General features: G+C 31.8%; 3 protein-coding genes across 3 annotated transcripts; all 3 read right to left on the bottom strand.

The window, feature by feature from the left end:
* Window positions 1-6,281: 6,281 nt before the first annotated feature.
* LOC133038679 (ER membrane protein complex subunit 8/9 homolog) lies at window positions 6,282-9,119 on the bottom strand. Its single transcript, XM_061116811.1, has 5 exons — window positions 8,758-9,119; window positions 8,519-8,665; window positions 8,357-8,416; window positions 6,885-7,051; window positions 6,282-6,786 (listed from the first exon to the last, which is right to left on the bottom strand). Exons 1-5 carry the CDS (start codon window positions 8,965-8,967, stop codon window positions 6,756-6,758), a joined length of 615 nt encoding a protein of 204 aa, XP_060972794.1. The 5' UTR covers window positions 8,968-9,119; the 3' UTR covers window positions 6,282-6,755.
* Window positions 9,120-13,566: 4,447 nt separating this feature from the next.
* Window positions 13,567-15,808, bottom strand: LOC133038676 (pentatricopeptide repeat-containing protein At5g66520-like). The gene has a single exon (XM_061116806.1). The coding sequence runs from the start codon at window positions 15,551-15,553 to the stop codon at window positions 13,661-13,663; it is 1,893 nt and encodes a 630-aa protein (XP_060972789.1). The 5' UTR covers window positions 15,554-15,808; the 3' UTR covers window positions 13,567-13,660.
* A 2,521-nt stretch (window positions 15,809-18,329) lies between these two features.
* On the bottom strand, window positions 18,330-20,736 carry LOC133038678 (heterogeneous nuclear ribonucleoprotein 1). Its single transcript, XM_061116810.1, has 6 exons — window positions 20,459-20,736; window positions 20,275-20,315; window positions 19,983-20,146; window positions 19,757-19,856; window positions 19,458-19,627; window positions 18,330-19,180 (listed from the first exon to the last, which is right to left on the bottom strand). Exons 1-6 carry the CDS (start codon window positions 20,512-20,514, stop codon window positions 18,659-18,661), a joined length of 1,053 nt encoding a protein of 350 aa, XP_060972793.1. The 5' UTR covers window positions 20,515-20,736; the 3' UTR covers window positions 18,330-18,658.
* Between the last annotated feature and the right edge of the window lie 1,224 nt (window positions 20,737-21,960).

Here is a 21,960-nt window from a genome sequence, read left to right as displayed (position 1 = left end):
TACCAAGTGCCAAGCAAGATGGAGAGCAGAACCGTGATTGAGAGAGACAAAATGGGTGAAGAGAGTGCGACCTAAGAGTGATAGTGAAGGACCTCGGCGCTGGCCTTTGCTGAGATTTTTTTAGCAACAAAAAAGAGACAAAGATTGAGAAAAAGCCTTTCCATTCTAGCAAAGAAAAATCAAAAAAGAAAAGTGGAGATCGCAGAAGATATATAGCTTACTTTCGATGTGTTTGCCTGAGTTTTTTCCGGCCAAGAACTGTTGGAAATTATTTTACCAGGATCTTAGATCTACTCACAAGTATGTTGATTAACACCCTAAATATGAACTTTCTAAAACGATGAAATAAACACATATAAAGTTTAGTAAACCTTACATTGGGTGCACCGGAATATAATGACTCCTTCCGTTCAGATATCTAGCCATTGATTCCTTTTTGTAGCAGAGCATTATCAATATCTGAACCTGGATCTCTTTCTCTGAATCTTTAGTGCTGAAACTCCTTCTTGCTGAAAGTCTTTCTTCACGATCTTCCTCACTATGGTTGAGGTATCACTTGCTGTGTGTGGTCACTACTCTCACACTAAGGATTTCGAAATTCAAGAGGGAAGAAAGAGAGAGGGAGTGGTCGGCCAGATAGGGAGAGAGAAAGGCTCAGTTTTTTCTGAATCAGAAGTGTAATTTTCCTGAAGCCTTCACTATCTATTTATAGCCTTCCACTAGGTTAGGTTTGAATTATTTGGCATTAAAATAATGAAAATATCAGTTTAAATTCCCTACAAAAGTGGCCGGCCCTATACAAGTGGATTTGGGCCTCACTTTTTGTAATTTTACAGTTTTATCTTTTCTGCATCTGATTTTCTCAAAAACGCCAGTTTTCTAATTCAACCATTTAAATGTCAATTCTAACTATTTAATAACTACAAATAATTATTAAATAATATTGTCATTTATCATATTTATTAATTGAACCATACAAAGTATCATAATTAACAAATATGCCCCTAAAACTCTTTCTTTATAATTTTGCCCTTACTTAGTGAAAAATTCACAAATAGATATAGTCTAATTTGAGAATTATAATTGATTAATCAAAACCAATTATATAAGTCTTACAAGCAATATTATCTCAACTAGTGCGGGGACCATGGGTCTATATAACCGAGCTTCCAATAAGTAGATCAAGAATTTATTACTAAAATTCACTAACTTATTAATTCTTCGTTGAATCCACGCATAAAACTTAGAATTGCACTCTCAGTATATAGAATGCTCTATATGTTCCACCATATAGACACATCATTAGTTATCTATTGTTATAACCCTAATTTGATCAATGATCCTCTATATGAATGATCCACACTGTAAAGGGATTAGATTACCGTTACACCCTACAATGTATTTTATCCTTAAAACACTTAACCCCGTATAAATGATATTTCAGCTTATGTGAAATGAGATCTCCACCATTTATTTTCGTTTGGTCAAGCTCGAAGGAGATCATCTTTTACTTACTATTCGCTAGATAGAAGCTATAGATTCCATGTTTATGTTAGCGCTCCCACTCAATTGCACTACCGTGTTCCCAAAATGTACGTATCACCCTGACCCAAAAGTAGGCTTAACTAACAAATCAAAGAACATGAATAGCCTCTTGAGATTGAGCCTAATCATAACAGGATTAAGATCATTTGATCTAGGATCAACTAGGCGATATTGACTTGAATAGATATTACGGTAAGTTTAATAAATCTAAGTCAAAGTTCAATATCGGTCCCTTCCGATGCATACTCCATGCATCCAACCTGAGCTTTACTTTAACCAATGCTCTGGAAAGAACATAGCATTTCTCCAAATGCAAGTAAACTCTGTTGTAGATTATCATATCAGTAAAACCCTGTGTCTGATAAATCTAGGAAACTTTATTCACATAGTCATGTTTACTTTCCAATGTGTTGACACCACAATAAACAGGATCAAGTATGTGAAAAGGGTTTCAGATGAATTTATACATTATGTACATATAATCATGAAATAAATCATGTGAACCATGCAGCATTAAATGTTATTTTTGATCTATATTAATAAGTAAATCTGATTATATTGAAGTGAGTTTTATTTAGGGCATAAAACCCAACAAGAACGCCATAACCTGGCCTAGTTTGTGTGTGTTAGGAAGGAGAGGGACGGAGTTGAGTCGATAGAGAGATGGAGGTGTTGCGAAAATTATTAATTACTACGCAAGTATACGCAATCAAGTAGTAAACTCACACAGGTGAGGTCGAACCACAGGGAATTGGACTAATTACTACTAAATTATACTATTGATTCTATCTGGTAAAAGAATACTTTTTATGAATTAAATAAAACAATTCAGAAAATTAAAACTAACAAAATGAAGATTAATCAAGATAAGAAAATAGGGAGACGAATCCTGTTGTTAAGTTACCAATGTTAATGTTTAAATGCTATCCTTCTCTTGAAGTGAATGACAGATTATGAATTAACCTAGCTCTTTTCAGATCTTCTAGGTTCTAAATCTCATGCTCTCCAATTAATCTCTTAATTAAACTAACATGAAATCAGCATTAAGCAATAATCTAAATGTCACAAAGGCTATGTAAATACTTTCGTTTCACATCAAAACCTAGACTATCCAATTTTAGCATTCTCAATTCTCACTTTTCAAATTTCGAATTGAGATCATAAAACATGTAAAAGGTGATCGATCTTGCACATGGAAATTAAACACAAATATGAATAGTATTCACAATCAAGATGGAGGAATGGCAATTAATCATTAACTAGGAAAAACTTAAACAACATTCATCATTCTCCCTAAATAGGAGTTTAGTTCAAAACATCCATAATCAAATCCATAATTAACATTGAAATAGAAAAGAACATAGAAAAATTAAAGAGAAGAGAAAGAACTAGTTGAAGCAATTGATCCGGGTCGCCACAAGCCGCTCTTCTAGCCTCCTCCTTTGTTTCTAGGGTTCCAATTCTGAATAATCCCTAATTTTCACGAACCCTCACTATTTAAACCAAGTCTCAACTTAAAAATTCGTGAAATTACGAAACTGCCCAAAAATCCCGTCACTGGGGTCCCCGTCGCGACTGGGAATGCTCCCGTCGCGACGGGGGTAAGCAGCGATTTCTTGAAAATCTTTCTGCCAGTTCCCGTCGCGACTAGGATATTGCCCGTCGCGACGGGATTTGGCAGCAACATATTTTTTTGATTTTTCTTCTCAATTCTTTCACCACTTGTCCTCAATTCTTGTAAATACTTTCTTTAAACGCCCGAGGACCTGAAACAAAAGAATCAAGCGTAAAATAGTCCTAAAACTAGAAACAAAGAGTGAAAACTAACCAAAAATACGACCCGAAACTTAGACTAATTTTAGCCTAACAGGGGGCAGTGGTATGTATCGTGTTAGCACTTAGGGTTAGGGTTAGTGTAAAACGATAATAAGAGAGAGAGGGTTATGAGATATATAATTTTTTTTAATTTACATGCTCGGCCCGGGTTGGGTTGATTGGGCCACAAAATCCCTGGCCCGTTTCCGACCCAATTCATACGGGTTAAAGATATTTGAACCCATTTCATCTTCGGCCCACATTTTAATGGGTTGTTCAGCCTATTTTGTTGGCCGGGTTGGTTGGCCCATCGGGTTAAATGCACAGCCCTAGTTAAATGCATCATGATTTTAAGGGAGAGGAATTTAACCATTAAATAAATAATTATTATTCATTGAATAAGCCCAAATCTAATTGGGCTTAAATAAAACTACTTATGTCAAATTTTATTTTAGCAACCTAGTCCATTTACTTAGTAAAACTTAAATGGGCTTCCTATATGCATCTAAGCTCAATAGCAAACATGTAGGCTCACACAGGTCAAATGATTTGGATGGGCACTTCAAGAATCAAAATCCACTCAATTTTGACCTTAAAATGATAACTTTATCTTACCTCTATATTATATACTTTTACTTATTAATATTTATAAGGAAAAAAAAAAAGCAGAGAATGGTCCATCTAATAAAATAGTCATGCACTCTTTCTTTCAAAAAAATAAAATAAAATAAAATAATCATGCACACATATATTTTGAGTTTAGGATACTATAAAATGATTGCTTTCTCATATCTCAATAAACGAGAATACATATACAAGAAGAACAAAATTTGCTAAGAATTTTACATTCTATCTTGGACTTCTGAATACCATTTGGTTCCATGATGCACTTTTCCAATCTAGGGCATTCTTTGGAGTTTGTGATTGAAAAAAAGAGGATGCGGGTTTGATGTCGCCCAATTAGTTACACTGCGGTCGCGGTAGTAAACGGGCTATATGTCGTATCTACAGGGAGGTAAATTACCACTAAAGATTAGTATAAATAGAAAATGATAGAAATGTGAATGAAGTAAACGTAATAAAATGATGAGATGAGAAAGTTGATCAGATAAAGAGTTTGGTAAGGTAGAAATGTAGTTATGCAAATCTTATTCTAATACCGATATTAATTCAAAACACACTTGCAATTCTACACCATTAATTACAACTGGAAGATGTATATAATAAAAGCATAAATTAATTAATCTTGCATAAATTGAATCTCATCTCTAACTTAACAACATATCATATTATATATCATAAATCGACAAAATACCACTGTTGGCAGAATGCAGTAAATAACATACAATATAATAAATACACTAAAATAATTAATAGCCTAACTTACATAAAAAAAAAAACATGACTGAACTTATATAAAAGATACTATTAAATTAGGAAGAAAAATTAGAAGATGAATAACAATTTAATAAATGAGATATGGAGATGAAGCACAAAAGAATCAATATCAATAATAGAAATAAGAATTACAAAAGCTACACTCTAATCTCACCAATATTACTATTTTAATACACTCATTTTTGTCACTAAAATAAGTATAGATAAAATAGTAATAAGAGAGAAAAATAACAAAGTAATTTTCTACTCTCTCTAAAATCTGATATCATTTACAATGCCAAAGGGTACTATTTATAGTCACACTTTGCTCCCCAAAATGGTATTTTCGTGTGTTATTTAGTGGAGAAAGTGGCTTTAAAAGTTGATGAAATTGTGTTATTATGGGCATCAGGTGGAGTGGGGACTCACGAGGGGGTCCTTGTCTTCAGCTATTGTTAATTAAGAGTGATTGGCCAAGTTTTGTAATTGAAATGAGATATGTTTTGTTGATGACATGTGATGAATGAAGATTAAGATTGTAAGCCCAGTTGTCTCAAGCTCATTTAAACTTATCACCATGTTAATGAATCTCCAACGTAAGCCATTTGAAATGAAGAAATGGATATGGCTTGGGCCAATTCATTTGGATTCACAATTGTACTTTTCACCTCTTTTTATTCACTCATAATTCTATCATTTATACACCAAATCTGAAAAATAACATAAAATCTTTATAAATTAAATATTTCCATTTAAAATAATTTAATAATTAAAAACATGAAAATAATTAATTAAATTAATTTTATGTCTACAATTAAAGACTTAAAATGTACAAATACGAGTCTTAATCAGGGTTTTTCCTCTAGGGCAATGCACTCTCGTGTTGTTCTGTCCCTTGTACCGGGTGGTTTCCGGTTGTTGGTGTGCCTTACCTTAATCATTTTGTCAAGATGATTGTGATTTTTTCCTTGTGTTGTACAAGTTGAGATGAGCTTGGTTTAGCCTTTGTTTAGTTATCTCCTTGTGAAATCTTTGCACTTGACCTTTTAGGCTTGTCCCGCTAAATTGTTGATGTTATTTCTCTTTAAAAAAATGACGTGGCAAATGAAATCTATAGTCCAAAAAAACACTACAATACTACCATGTTATTCGGCATAATATTTAGTGCATATTTTGCGTGGGCAAATATTATAACTCGTCATACTATTTAAAAAAAAATAGCGAAATTCCTTTCTGTTTTAATTTTTACACTTAATCCCCTTATCTTTTTTTTTTTTGACAAAATTCCCTTAAATTTATTCTTTGCTAATTTAAGGTGTCAGTTAGATAAAACCTTTAAATTTCAACTAGATTACTACTATATCGACTTTGAGATTTTACTGTTACATATACACAAATATATACAGTGATCTTCGATTTCAAATTTAACAGTAATATTTAACTGACGTGTCAAATTTACAAAGAAAAATAAACTTAAGAAAATTTTACCACTAAAAACGAGTTAAATGTATAAAAATTAAAACATAAAGGAATTTCGCTGCAAATTGCTCTTAAAAAAAGCATTTGGGTTATAAGAAGAAAAGGCAAATACTACAATCTCCTCAAGAAAATAAAACAAAGAATCTTACAAGAATTGGACCAATTACTTTGCTTTCATACTCCTAAATCCAAATGCTAGCACATCTTCAAACTCTTGTTGAACATGATAAAATTATTGTTCATTTACTAACCACTCTTACAGAAATTTTTACCTAGGAATTTAGCAAACAAAACACAAAAATCATTGAACTTGAATTCATTCCAGTTCTACAGCTATTAAATTACTTGAAATGCTTTAATGAATCATAACAGAAGAGAAAAAAGGTCAAGTTGGGAGATCTCTGAAGAGATGGTATCTCAAAGCAATCATTTCCCATAATAGGATCAATCAAGTCAAGCTTTGTAGAGCCTTAAAACATGAATCCCAGATACTTTAAACGGTTGGCGAAGCAACGAAAATTGCTGACAACATGGCCAAATCAATTGAAGAGTTCTGGGTTTAGCCAATCTCTGGAAATTACACACACAAAGATTGGTCAGAAGGGTAAAGTGTTTAAACCAAATCTACAATTGGCATACATAAGAGGGAAAAAATGCATAGGACTTACTTGGTTATGTCATCAAGGTGGTCATCGAAATCTACCACGTCTTGCCATTTTTCAGTTGAGATATAATCCAATAGGACCACATTTGCCGATGGCTCTTTTGTTGTCAAAAGGTAGCCTCCGCCTGATCCAACATGCTTCCAATTCTTCGATGCATCTTTTGCGTAAAGCTGGAAGTTTAGGAAAAGAGAAAACAAAACTAAAACTTCGGCTACTTTCAAGGGAAATCTAGGAGATTTGAAAGGCATCATGCACTAAGATTTCCAATGACCAATTCATGAACCAACCAACTCAAAATAACATCTTTGCAAGAATATTCTTGCCTATCATTTGGGCAATTATCAATAATTTCTAGTTTGTACTATGTCAAATGTTTAAATAGCATTATACTGATAAGTAAAACAATACAATATAGAGCTACTACTATACCATTCCCGTACTAAAAGACGTGACAAACGCCTTTTAATACGATTAAGATACCGAACAAAAGCATTTGGAAAATTACTGGCACATACTTTTTCAACAATAGGACATGCGAGTAAGGTTGTTCATTATTACAAGAGTAACATCAAAAGAACCTTAGGTCACATTTAGAAAGTAGGATTGAATTAGTTTAAGGAATATAAGAAAAAATTCTTAGAGAATCAATTAATTTGAATATTTCCAAACAATAAATTGTCAGAAAGAAAATTGGATACAAGACTGTAATTTTTCTTTTGTAATAGGATACATGAAAATTGAGATTTCAATTGTATAAAATCTAAAGTATTTCAATGATACTAAGTTATTATCTCATCACGATAGCTGAATTAACTAAATTGTTGGATTGCTATTTTCAATATCTAACAAAATATTATCCAATCCTCTTTTCAAACATGATAGTGTTAAATTAGAGTACATTTGGTAGTACGGAGGAAAGAAACACCGAATGAGAATGGAAATAAAAATAGGAATAGACAGAATTTCCATCACTTTCAAAATGGAATGGTCATTCCACCAAAATAATAGAAAAGTTTTTCCATTGGAATGACAATGAGCAAGTTCGGTTCACTGGAATGAAAATTGTAATGGAATTGAAGTTACAATTACAATGTTTGGTTTGTCATTTAACTTTTGTGATGAAACTCCATAATCCATTGTAATGAGAATTCACAAAATGATTTTTGTGAATTCTCATTACATACATATATCTCAATAAAATGATTTTTCTACCCTTCTCTCTCTGACACTAACACAATAAAGCAAAATTGTCAATACACAAATCATTCCATTCTCATTACTATTACCATTACATTCCATTACTATTCCTATTACCATTATATTCCACTAAACCAAACAAAGATTAGAATAAAAATTGATTCTTTTCCTTTCCATTACAATTCATTAATTCCAACCAAACACGACCTTAATATAAACAAGTACAAACATAATGAAAAAACAAAAACCAAACAAGGAATAACAATGGTGATACTAACCTGCATCACAGGGCTTCGATCTTTACTCTTTTCCAAAGATGCAAGCTTTTTATTATCTAACTACAAAATCACCACAATAATTAACAAAAATTAAACAACAAAGAAACCCCATTAAAGCAATAATAATTAACAAAAAAGAATTACATCAATTTCATCACATACCAATAAAATTGGTGCTTGAGGAAAATAACGAGAGATATGATCACCAATATTCTTAGCCACACCACTTAGCTCAAAATCATCAAATCTCTCATTGGCATGAAAATACCCAACAACACCAAATCCCTTCGCAGCATAATACTCTTCAATCTGAACCCCAAATTCATTCAACCAATCACACATCGAAATTTGACCTAAAGGTTAGATCTTTACAATTAAGAGAAAGAGGGGTTTAGGTTTACCAGAATCAGAGAGATCTCAAGCTGAGGTAGAAGACCGATATGGGAGTGGAAAAGTGGGACTGAATCAGTGATCTCGATAACGTCGTCGTTTCCGGGAGCAACGCGGCCGAGTAAGACGGCGTTGACGGAGGAAGCTTTGTGCTTTAGGGCATGAAGCACTAGCTTTATGTAAGCGTTTTGAGCTATCTCGTACTTTAACTCGCCACCCATGACTCACTGAGTCCGACCTTAAGATGAATCGCCGAGTAGAGAGAGAATTGCAGTGAGTCCAAAGTTTGAGTATTTTTTTTTTTCTTGTGTAGATTTTTGAGGAAGAAGAATCTTTTGTTTGGAGATATTTAAAACGTTGTCGTTTTGGTTTCGTCTAATTAATTTAAATTTTAGTAAATTTAAAAAAGGGTAAATACCATTTTGGACCCTGTGTTTTGCAAAAGTTACAGATTGGACCCTATGTTTTGTTAAATGACAAAATAGACCTTGTATTTTTTAAAATAGTAAAAATAGGACCCTGAGCTTAATTTTTAACAACTTTTTTTTTAATATAACCAACTTGAAGACAATGCTTAATACGAACAGATACAAAAAAATGTAAACAGTTTTGTTATAACACTTTTAGATCAGATTATAATTAAACTTTATTTTGATAAAAAATCAATTCAGGGTCCTATTTGTACTATTTTAAAAAATACAGGGTCCATTTTGTCATTTAACAAAGCGCAGGGTCCAATTGGTAACTTTTGTAAAACAGAGGGTCCAAAATGGTATTTACCCTTTAAAAAATTAGGGTTTCTTATTCTTAAATTTATAGTTACATGAAGTTATGTTTCCATGAGGTATAGGTGCGGCTTGGTCGGAATTGTATTTTGTTATTGTGATTCGATTTTTGGTCTTGTCTTTGTGATATAGTTTTGAGTGTTTTAGTCTTGTTTGTGGGATATAGTTTTGTTTTGTTATTTTGTTGTTGGTTTTTCTTTGTTCTTCGATGGCTCGTCATCAAATCGTTGTTAGTAGTTGAGAATAATAAGTTCTCTGTGATTGAAGGGATTGTAAGTAGTGCAATTACGTACCTTGTACAATAGTTGAGTGTTCAAGATATGAGGTTGCATGAACCTACGGGAACAATTTTCTACTATTGTGTATTATGAGCGATAAATGAAACTGAATATAAGTGTTCTTAAGGTTAATTGTGATGTTTCAACCTTTTTAATCTAATTTTAGTTTTAGTTTTTTTATCAAACAACCTAAAAATTAGGCAGTTGATTATTTGGCTCGTTTTTCTAATTCTAATTCTGATCGTGTCTCCAACGAAAGAGATGTCCCGATTGGATTGCAGGATATTATTTTAGTTAATTTTATTTAAAAAAAAAAAACAATTTTTTTTTGCCAATTAGGTTTTCTCCCTCTGAACTTTTCAGGCCGTTAAAATTTCTCTCAAACTATTGAGATTGTTTGACACAAGGACCTCTGTCCAATTCCTTTCAATTTTACTTAGGGATGTGCAGAAAGTCATCCAATCTAATTACAACTGATCCAATAGTTACGAATATTCAATCATAATTGGATAGAATCATGTGCAAATTTTAAAAATCCAATTGGATCGGATCGGTTGTTGGATGACATCCGATTCAATGGATAACCGACCAAAACGATTCAATTATCATCCAATGGTCATCCAATTATATTTATATATTTTTAAAATACATTTATAATTTTATATATTTAATATATTTCATTTAAAAATATATATTAATTGATTTAATATACATTTAACACATGAGATTAAAGGAAAAAAAAATCTTAAATTTAAAATATTAATTCTTATTTTTCTAAACGCTAATAAAAGTATTAATATGTACTAAATAAATTTTATTTTTTAGGGGTTTTATTATGATATCATGAGAATTAGGTTGGACTGAACTAATATTTATTATGTATGTTGGATTATTAAGTTTTAAATTATGTTTTTTATATATATTTTTCTTTTTAATGAAATCAACTTAAATGGTAGTTAAAGTGGATTGGATGGATCCAATCTAATTCAATAGAAAACCATTCAATGCATCCAATGGTTGGAACTGATCCAATCCAATACATTCATTGAATCGAATCGGATCGGATGACTCAATTCAATTGGATTGGATCAGATGACAAAATTCAATATCCAATAAATAATTAGATTGGATCGGTTGGGTCCAAATCGGATGTGATCTAATGAACACTCCTAATTTTACTAACGTGGGGAGTGTCCATCTACCATATCGTACCCCCAAACTTTATCATGTACCAAATCACACCCCTAAACTTTCATTTACGTCAAACTTATGTTAGTAAAATTAAATAAAAGTCCTTAAATCAAGCAATCTCGTTCAAGAAAATTTTTAAATTTAAATTTTATAATTGTTTAAATTTTATTTTAGGTATACTAAATAAATATAACTAAATTATTAGTTTGTGAGATTTAGGATTCTCTCTCTGTAACGTTCCTGTTTCGAGCAACTTCTCAAGAGATCATCTATCTTAAAATTACCACAAGTCAAGTATATTTAACGATGCATATTATTAATATAAGTAGTACTAATCAATTAATTTAAGCTTTTTTCAACTACGTAGTCCTATACTTACACTGGGACTATTGTAAAAATATTAAAAATTTCGTACTATTTTTGTAATTTCTTTTTGTTTTTTAAAAAAATTATCCCATCTTTATATAGTTTTTTTTTTAGGTTTAGGTTAAGATGAGCTAGACAAAAGACCAATGGACTCATAATCTATTCTATGGCCGCATTCACTGAATTTTATTTTTACCATTTTATTTCAACTTAATAAAATAACATATCTTTTTTAATTTTTCTATTTATTAGATCTAATTATTTAAATATTAATTTTAATAAAATAATTATAAAAAAATATATATTTTAAATATATTTATTATTAAATCGACAAAAATCTTAATCAATCCACTTAAACCTCCTTTTCACCAAACAAAAAAATAAAAATAAAAATTCATTTAAAACTCCCCTTTGCCTATAAATAACATAATTAAGTAAGTTCCAAAGTTTGTTATATATATATATATATATATATATTAATAATTTTCAGAAAAGTATAATAAAGAAAATGTATTGAACCAACAATTATTATCATGACATAGTTCTAAAAAAAATATTAATTGCTCAAAAATAATAATCAAATTTATGACTTGATTAACCGTGGTTGGGAGACTTAAGACTCGAGATAAAGCGTTGCAAATAAAACAGGTTTATTTGTAATGTCTTTGTTGTTAGGTTAATGCAATAATTTAGCAGTAAAAAATTCGGGAAAAAAATGTATATATATTTTAATTAGTTATACAATATATTTATTTGTAAAGGTTAACCTAGATTGGTTTAGGTTGATTGTAATGTGTTATTAGTAATTTCTAAAGAGTGTGAATCACTATAAATATGTGATTGTTAGGCTATTGTGAGATATAAAATGAGTAAATACAACTTTGGTTCAATTGGAGTTTGGTTCAACTTTGATTCGAAGAGTGCATTTTAACAGATTTATCCTGTCTCGAAGAAGACAATTATCTACTATAATGAGAGATTAAGGGGGGTCATTGTTTATTGTATAGTAATATGTTGATCAATGAATTCTTACTTACAAAAAAGGAAAAACTAATAATAAGAACCGAAAAAAAATATTATAAGAACCTAAGGGAAAAAAACAAGGCCAAGAAAGAGTAGCATCTGACATGTAAATATTTAGGTGATTTTACATTAGCCGATGATGTTGAACAATTCCCTCTCCCTCCCGCTCCCCCTCGAAATTTGGGAGAGCCACCACGGCGGGAGCGACCACCACGAAGGATACGACGGTCGCCATTGCCATCAATGATAACTTTTTTGAAGTTATAATAACTCGTTTTATGAATAATGACATCACGATCATGAGTTGAAATAATATTACTTAGAAGTAGTACTATTAATAATAAGAAGAATAAGATCATAATAATATTCTTAGTAGAAAAACAAAGAGAGTTTTTCATATTGAGAGATGGAATAGTTTTCATTTTTTTTTTTTCCTTTTTTGTTCTTAACATAGAGATGGAATAGTTCAATCGAGAGGTTTTCACCTACTTATTTGTAATATAATAGATTAGTTACCTTCTTTTTTGAGAAATTAGTTACCATTTTGACTACCCATTTCGTGGAAGATTCATTTATTTATATATAGTAGTAATAATAATAATAGTTTCTTTTTGATATTTAAAAAATTATCAATAGTTAAAATTAATAACAGAAAAAAACAATACTTAAAATGACTTTACTTAATTGAATTATAGGAAGGGGTAATTTAATTCTTATTCATCTCATTAAGATATGTATTATTTTTTAGAGATAATTATGATTGAATTATAAAGATGGAATTTTTCCAAAAAAATAAATTTGGTCTCTCCTAAATTTAATCTTCTTCTAATTCTCTTTAATTCACTTAAACCTCTTTTACAAAAATAAATAAAAATCCATTTAAAAAGTGATTTCCAAACTTTGATATTAGATCAATTTTATAGAGATTCAAGGTCAAGAACTAAGTAAAAAATATATATATATTACTTTGTTTATTATTAAGAATATTACATTGCAACTGTTTGCAGGTATGGTTTATTTTATTAGGTAGAATTGAAATATTTATACATTTAAGCAAAAAAAAAATTATAATTGATAATTTAATTAAAAGTGATTTTAAAGCGAGATTATTTTTAATTTTGTTTGTAACATGTAAGTAAACCTGTCCTTGGTTGTTTTATAAATGATGACCTTTGTAGTTTTGATTAATAAAATTTTCTCCTGTCATCAAAGAAAATAAAAAAGAATATTACAAAAATAATTGAAATTAACACAAGTGAAAAATTCTCTCACTACCAATAATCTTTACATGAACAAGTACCATCTTTGAAACAATGGAACCTATTCCTATCACGTACAACAATCTCTCTATTCCCAATAGTTGAGATCAATTTAAAAGCTTCATGACAATCCTCACAAACTCGAAGATTCTTCATAACCCTAATCGGTGTTCTAGCCGGGGTGTTAATCAACCCGAAAACCACAGCAAGTTTCTCACTATGTCTATACAAAAACCTCTCCTTTTCGGTTTCTTCAATGTCAAGCAACACAACAGAAGTGTTAGGTACATACCCCATCACCTTCATTTTCTCAACTAGTTTGTCCCAAGTTTCGAATATCTTCTTAGCTTGGGGATGGCTCTCATCCCCGGCTACAAACTCGTGGACAACTCCATCCACGGTGATTGAGCTTGCCCCGGGAGTCTTCCTCACTCCTCGGTCTCTCATCAACTTCCTCACTCGCGCAGCCTCTTCCCACCTCTCGGCCTCTGCATAAATGTTCGATAAAACAACATAATAACCATCATTAAAAGGATCTAATTCCGAAAGGTTTTCAATTGCTTCTTCAGCTAATTCAATGTTCTTATGAACTTTACATCCACCAAGTAAAGCTCCCCACACTACTCCATTCGGTTTTATAGGCATGTTCTTGATGAATTCCCGCGCCTCTTGAAGCAACCCTGCTCGGCTTAACAAATCAACCATTGAACCATAATGCTCAATCTTAGGAACAATGCCATAATCACTAGTCATACTAGTAAAGAACTCTCTTCCTTGTTCAACCAATCCCATATGACTACAAGCATGTAATAACCCTAAAAATGTCACCCAATTCGGCTTCATCCCAACTCGAATCATCTCATCGAAAACTCTCAAAGCTTCCTCTGCTTTACCATGTATAGCAAGACCTTGAATCATAGCCGACCACGAAACAACAGTTCGTTCTTTCATCTCATTAAAAACGCCTCGAGCTTCCTCTAAACAACCACATTTGATGAACATGTCAATAAGAGTATTCGAAACCCGAACATTGCTTCCAAACCCGCTTTTGTTAGAGAATTCATGAATCCTCCTACCCAAATTCAAATCACCCAAATCAGCACAAGCAGAAAGAACAGCCACAACAGTCACCTCATTAGGTTCCAACCCAACTTTCTCAAACTCAAAGAACAAATCAACAGCTTCCTTAGGTTTCCCACACTGAACAAAACCACTAATCATCAAAGTCCAAGACCTCAAATTTCTCACAACCATTTGTGAAAACAAATCAAAAGCTCTCTCAATATCATCTCTCTTAATCAAATGAGTTATCATTATATTCCAACTCACAACATCTCGTTCAGACATTTTATCGAACAGTTTCAACGCATCATCAAATTCACCACAATAACCATACAAATGAAGAATCGTATTTTTCAAGAACAAATTCGAACTCAACCCAAGTTTTTCCACATACCCATGAACGATTCTACCGTTCTCAACATCCAATAAACGCAAACAAGCCTTAAGAACGAAAGACAGAGTGAAACTATCAGGTAAAAGACCGAACTTTATAATCTGGTAAAAGAGCAAAACGGCGTCGTTTGGGGATTCGCCTTCGGCGAAAGCTTTCAAGCAAGAATTCCATGTAAAGATTTCTGGGGTTTTCACTCGTTGGAAGATTTTCTGAGCGTAAGTGAAATTGGGTGTAAGAGCACAGACTGAAGCGACCTGGGTTAGAGGGAGGAGTGAGAGAGGAAGAGAGGTTTTGATGAAGTGGGTGTGGAGTTGTTTGAGCTCAAATGGTGAATTGAAGCTTTGGAGAAGATGAAGATGTTGTTCAGTGGGTAAACGAAGGTGGTTGTTGTTGTTACCATGGTGAAGAGAAGAAGAAGAAGAAGAAGAAGAAGAAGAATAGCAGAGCATGGTGATGTGATACGTCACAGTGAGGGAAACGTAAGTGAGAATGGAGAGAAGAGAAGGTGGTTGAGGCCGGCGCCGGCGTTTAAAGCTCCAGCAAAGCTTGCTGTCTGTGAAGAAGAAGGTGGGGAGGAGAATTCACATAGTTTTTTCGCTTTTTTTTTTTCTTTTTGTTTTTTTTTTTAAATTTTAATGTAATTAGAATTTTTGCTTCTAATTTCCACATAATACCAAATCATACCCCTTACAAGTCATTGAAAATTGAGATTGTTGAATTTCAACATTTTTATTCAATTTTAATAAAAAAAAATCTAACATTAATAGCAAAAAAAAATTTAAGAAACATGATTTGATACATGTGATCAAAAATTCTAATTAACCAAAATAAAAAGAATAATAAAATAAATTATATATTTTTTAAAATGATACAAATAAATCCTAAACTTATTTATTGTGAAAATAAAATTTAATAATAATTTAATATTATGACAAAATTAGTTACATTTTTTAAATCTGTTCGTGTTGAAAATTATCATCAACATGAATTGAGTTCAGATTTATATTTTATTATTTTAAAAAATACAAAGTCTAATTTATCTTTTTACAAAATAAATAATTCAATTGATAATTTCAACAAAATACAAAATCTAAAATGATATTTACTAAAATAAAAAAAATAAATAAAAAATTCTTGAGTACTTTTCCAATGCACATCTTAACACGATGCACTGATTCATTCTTATCTATTTCGACATTTAAAAAATAATAGTCTAATTTTTTTCATAGTTAGTCATGTATGTTAAAGTAGTTTACAAATACACCTTAAAATTTTCCAAAATCATTTTAGCTACAACAAAGTTTATTATACTTATGGTCTTTTTTTCCTTTTAAAAAACACCAAGTTCATTAACCAACTAGTAAGAAGGATAGATGGGATTGGGAATCACAGAGGTAATTTAATTTCCTCTTCTTGAATTACACCATTTACTTGTCTAGAAATTCTAGAACTTTTTACAAGTCCATTTGCAAAAGAGTTTAAACAACACTTACTACAATCTGCGACTTAATTAATTAGACTTAAAACTTTCTTATCTAAAACTCTTCACAATCAGAAAGAAAGTGAATTGTACTCCAAGAATTCTAGCACATGTGTATCTACACGAAGATAATCTCAACTTAGGTTAGATATCAAAATTTCACTCTAAATTAGACTCAATTCCTAAGCCTCTTTGATGTTAAATTATCAATTTACTTTGTTGAAACTTAAAGTTCCTATCTCTAATAGTATTCTTTATTTTTTTTTAACTAAAATAACAAAAAAATTAAAATAGAGAGCCAATTTTATTGTTGTTGTTCCAATCATAATCTCTACTATAGTTAATATTTAATTATTTTAATATTATTTTATAATCAAAATTTATCAAATATAAATTAATTTTATAAAATAATAGAGAAATAATAATATTTTTGATTAAAATAATATTACAAAAATTTAACAAAAAATAAAAAGATCTCTACATTTAAAGAGATTCATATCCATTATCTATTATAAAAAATTATGTCTTTTTGTATGATTAGAATTTAGAACTCATTTTGTAAGTTCCACTCTCTATTTTAGTTATGAACTGTTTAGAGAACATAATTGAAGATACTCTCATTGCTTAAATAAATAAAATTGGAACTAAATTATTTCTTTTGTACAAAAGTAAAGAAAATAAAGTAAAAAATATTCATATATTTCATGATTAAAAAACATTGTAAGAATATTTATTTTATTTATTAAATTTTATAATCAAGTCGATTTGTGTCAACCTTACAAAATATGCAGAAACTATAATTTATAATTTCAAAAAAAAAATTACAATTCATATGAAGGAGAATATTCATGTGCATAAAGAACATGTAAGAATGTTTCCCAATAATTATGAATGACTGCCCATCTAAAAACTATATTATAAAAAAAATACATAACATCAATATCTGTGGAGCAATGTAATACAAATTTAGTCATAATAGGCTATGACATTCTTACTTTCTATTAATGGAGAAATTATTCACAAGATAATTTTACAAATGTATCATTTGATCTTTATCTCATTGCAAAAACAATTACAGGGATTTTCTATAACATCTACACAATCTTTTTCTCAGTCACAAAGCAATTCAAAATTTGACTATTTGCTAATAATAAACATTAAAATGTATACTCTCCAAACAAACAATGACTAGTCATATGGGAAAAACTGTATTAAGAACACACCACCAATGTGGTTAACACAGCCAACCATAGGCAAAATAGAATTTCATTACTATATCAAAATTGACACTTTTCAATTTTCACTCAAGAAAAAAGAGAGTTAAGAGTGAAAAGCTATTAACAAAGTAAATGTAGTGTGATCAATAATGAGAGTTAAAACTCCCACAAGGCCATTTGGTATGTCATATCGACTAGATGTTATCTACCACCAAAAATATATAGTCAAACAGTATGCATTTCGTCGATTCTAAAACAAAAATACTTCTAGCTAGTACTAGTACTAGAAAAGCGAGCCACTCGAGCAATCTTATGCGAGAATGGTTCGCGAATTGTGTACGTTAATTGTTTTTGCCTCGCCTGTAAACTATAAAAAACTAGTCCGGCCAAGACCTATAACATAAGTTCTAAACTTAAATTGACTATCATAAATCATAAAACTTAAGTCATTAAATAAGGAAATCTCTAGCTGCATCAAACTAAAGTCCTGCAAGCTGTACAACTATGTAAAAAATTTCAAACATATTCTAGAACAAACTTAAGTAGATTGTATCGAAAACACGACAGAAAGATAACTATAATCTGTTAACACGCTATATTCAAATTAACTAAAGGAGATAAACACTGCACTAGCTTTGAAGAAATCTATAAAAATATCTCTAAGCCATACAATAGAAGATTGTCTAATAAAAACTCTTCTGATGGGATTGTTCAAAGCTTTGCCAACTTGCGATTTATAGGGGTGGCCTCTAGCATTTGTAAGCAAGTGCCTATTGGTGCGCAAGAAGGAAGAAAACTAGAGGAACCTGTGTCATATACTTCTATGGCAAAGCTTACTGACTAGTGGCCCTTCAAATCTACCTTGCATATGGGTGGTACCGACTACTGCCACTATAGCCTCCTCTTCCATAAAGCCCACCTGCTCCACCATAACTAGCACCAGGGCCAGACTCATAACCACCACCACCAAAGCCTGAATTGCCATACCCTCCTTCATAGCCTTCACCACGACCATATCCACCTAAACCGCCCGCACCATAACCCCCACCATAACCGCCACCATAGGGCCCATATCGACTAGAATAACCAAAGGAAGATTCACCACGGTAGCCACCTAAGCTACCGCTGCCAAAGCCTCCATAACCCCCACCAAATTCGCCACTACCACTACCATACCCGTAACCTCCTCCACCAACTCTGCCCCCAAGACCCCCTGGAGTCCTATAGGGACCAGGACCATAACCCCCATCAAACCCACCATATGGACTGCCAAATCCACCGTAGCCTTCATTGAAAGAACGAGCCCTAGAATTGCTACCATATGCAGGAGCAGGTGGTGGATTAGAGGCTTTCTTTGGTTCAGCTTTCTTGATCTCCACCTACAACAAAGCAACTTAGTTAACCTAGGTCCTGCTGCAATAAAACTATGATGGGAGCCCTGTCCTGGTATAACCTATACCTGTAACAACCTCCATCTAAAATTAGAAATAAAAGCACTAAAGTAATCTCTATAATTAAACATCTAAAAATTAAAAATAAATTTCCTTTGCTATTGAATATCATTAATAAGATCTGAGAATGCAATAGTGCACTCTCAATATTGACAAGGAGTTTGTGTACATGCTTGTTACTTGGACACCATCCAAACAAGCTCACCTGGGTACCAGACATATCAATCATATTTCCCTTTGACAAAATTTCATCTACTACTTCTTCACTGTCAAAAATTATAAATCCAAAGCCTCTAGATCGATTGGTCTCATGATCACGAATAATTTGGTGTTCAGCAACTTTCCCATACTTTGAGAAAAAAGTTTTGAGTTCATCTGACAATTCAAGAAGGAGATCACTAATCAGTTAAAAAAAGTCGGCCCTAAACGAAACTATTACAACGAAAACCGGAGGACATACTCTACAAAGTATTTCCCTAAAGCAATAACATATAAAATCCTTACCTTCTGTAACAGTTGAGGGAATCCCACCAACAAATATCTTCTTTGTTTTAAAGTCCTTTGATTGACCTTGGCCTTTAGGGATAGTTCTTTTGATCTCAACCTGCTCATATATACCAAAGTGTGTGAAATAAGGACAACTAATATACACAAGTGTGCATGAATGGGATGTTTTGTTTATGAGATCGGTAAATATTATCAACAAATAATACCCAAAAAAAAACATTACCTGTTTTCCATTGATGACATGTGTATCCTCAATAACCTTATCAACAACTGCAGGATCAGCATAAGTAATAAAACCAAAACCTCTAGGCTGACCAGAGAACCGATCTTTCATTATCACAGAATCCACTACCTCTCCATACTTTCCAAAATGCTTATTGAAGGTAGCTATAGACCAATTGAAAAATTAAACTAATAAGGCTCCCAACATATCAATCTAAGACCCAATTCAATCTATCTACCAAAAAAATAATAAAAATCCTTCCTTTTTAATAAACATGTATTTCAAGACTAACCGTAATTGGTATCTTTAGCCAATCCTCCAATGAAAATCTTGCTGCAATATCCAAAGTACTCAATTTTCAGTTATAACACGCATACAAGATTCAATAAAGATTCAAATTAAACCTTATTGATGAAGATCTCAAATAATCGAAAACAAAATTCTTGAGTAAATAAAATTGAGCTAAAAATACATACCCAGGACTAGCGCCGTCGCCGGTAAGTGGATTATCGCTCTTTGATTTCGAGCCCATGTTATCAGATTAAAGAAATTCGCCAATAAAATTTAAAAAAAAAATCGAACTTTTAGGGATTTGCAGAGAGAGATAGGAAAGGGATTAGGGTTTTAGAGACGAATGACGGTGGTTTTTGGGGAAAGAGGAGATTTATATATAAAAAATAAAAATAGATGTATTTATGAAATGACGAATATGCCCCTGAAGAGAAAAGATTTAACGAAATATTTTTCTGGACTGATTTGGCATTTAACTAATTGGGGATTTTTCTTTTTAACTTGTTTTGCAAGGTTACTCTTTTATCATTTTCCTTTTTGAGAAAAAAAGGTTTTTTTTTTTTAATCAAACAAATAATAATTACTCTAAATTCAAATAATTTGAAAATAAGTGTTCACGAATTGATTTAGTTCAAATTTTCATAAACTAAAAATATTGAAATCAAACCAGAACTTTGAATTCACGGTTTAGGCGAAGATTATAATTTTTTTTAAAAAAAAAATAAATAATTGTACTATTTATGAAGTTTTTAATTTTATTTTTTAAAGTATATATTTAACATAATAAATAATAGGGATATTCGCGGCTAAACTACCTGAACTTTACGTTTTGTAACACTTAACCGCAAAAACTAAAATTTTGGTGGCAAAACCTACTAAACTCCCATTCTGTTTTGCTTTGTACCCCTCCGTCCAAAAATCAAAGTTAAGTGACACGGTGGACTGTCCACGGGTACACACTTGTACACATGGCAAATTTTTAGTGGTCCACATAATATTAGTATTAAAAAATAATTATAAATATTTAGTAAAATTAAAAATATATTTTTTTTTACTTTTTTTTTCTTTTTCTTCTTCTTTCTTCTTCTTTTTCTACTGAACTCCTCCCAAGCCCTCTTTTTCTCTCTCGTCTTACCACCGAAGCCGAAACACCAGGCCAGAGGTGAAGGCTCTCTCTTTCTCTCTCCTGATCTTCTCCTTTTTCTTTTCTTCTTTTTCTTCTTCTTCTTCTCTCTCTCTCTCTCTCTCTCTCTCTCTCTCTCTCTCTCTCTCTCTCTCTCTCTCTCTCTCTCTCTCTCTCTCTCTCTCTCTCTCTCTCTCTCTCTCTCTCTCTCTCTCTCTCTCTCTCTTCGTGGTGGTCGTCGGAGGTCTCTCTATTTGTGGTGGTCGCCGAGGTTGGTCGAGAGATTGGGGAGAGGAGGAGGTCAGGGTTTTGGGTTTCGGGGCTTAGGGGTTTTAGGTCTCCTGGTCTGTTGGTGGCTCCGACGCCGCACAAGGGGGTCGGGGGTGTCGCCGACGTTAGGGTTTGCAAGGGTTTTTTAGTGAAGAAGAAGAGGAAGAAAAGAAAAAGGAAAGGAAAAAAAGAAAAAAAGAAAAAAAGAAAAAAAGAAAATAAAAATATAATTTATTTATTTTTATAATTTTTAAATTATTTTTTTTAAAAAAAAAAGAAAAAGAAAAAGAAAAA

This window comes from Cannabis sativa, chromosome 6, assembly GCF_029168945.1.
Source record: "Cannabis sativa cultivar Pink pepper isolate KNU-18-1 chromosome 6, ASM2916894v1, whole genome shotgun sequence".
Lineage (NCBI taxonomy): Eukaryota > Viridiplantae > Streptophyta > Magnoliopsida > Rosales > Cannabaceae > Cannabis > Cannabis sativa.
Note: the sequence above shows the minus strand (reverse complement) of the source record. Positions and strands in the feature narration are given on the sequence as shown.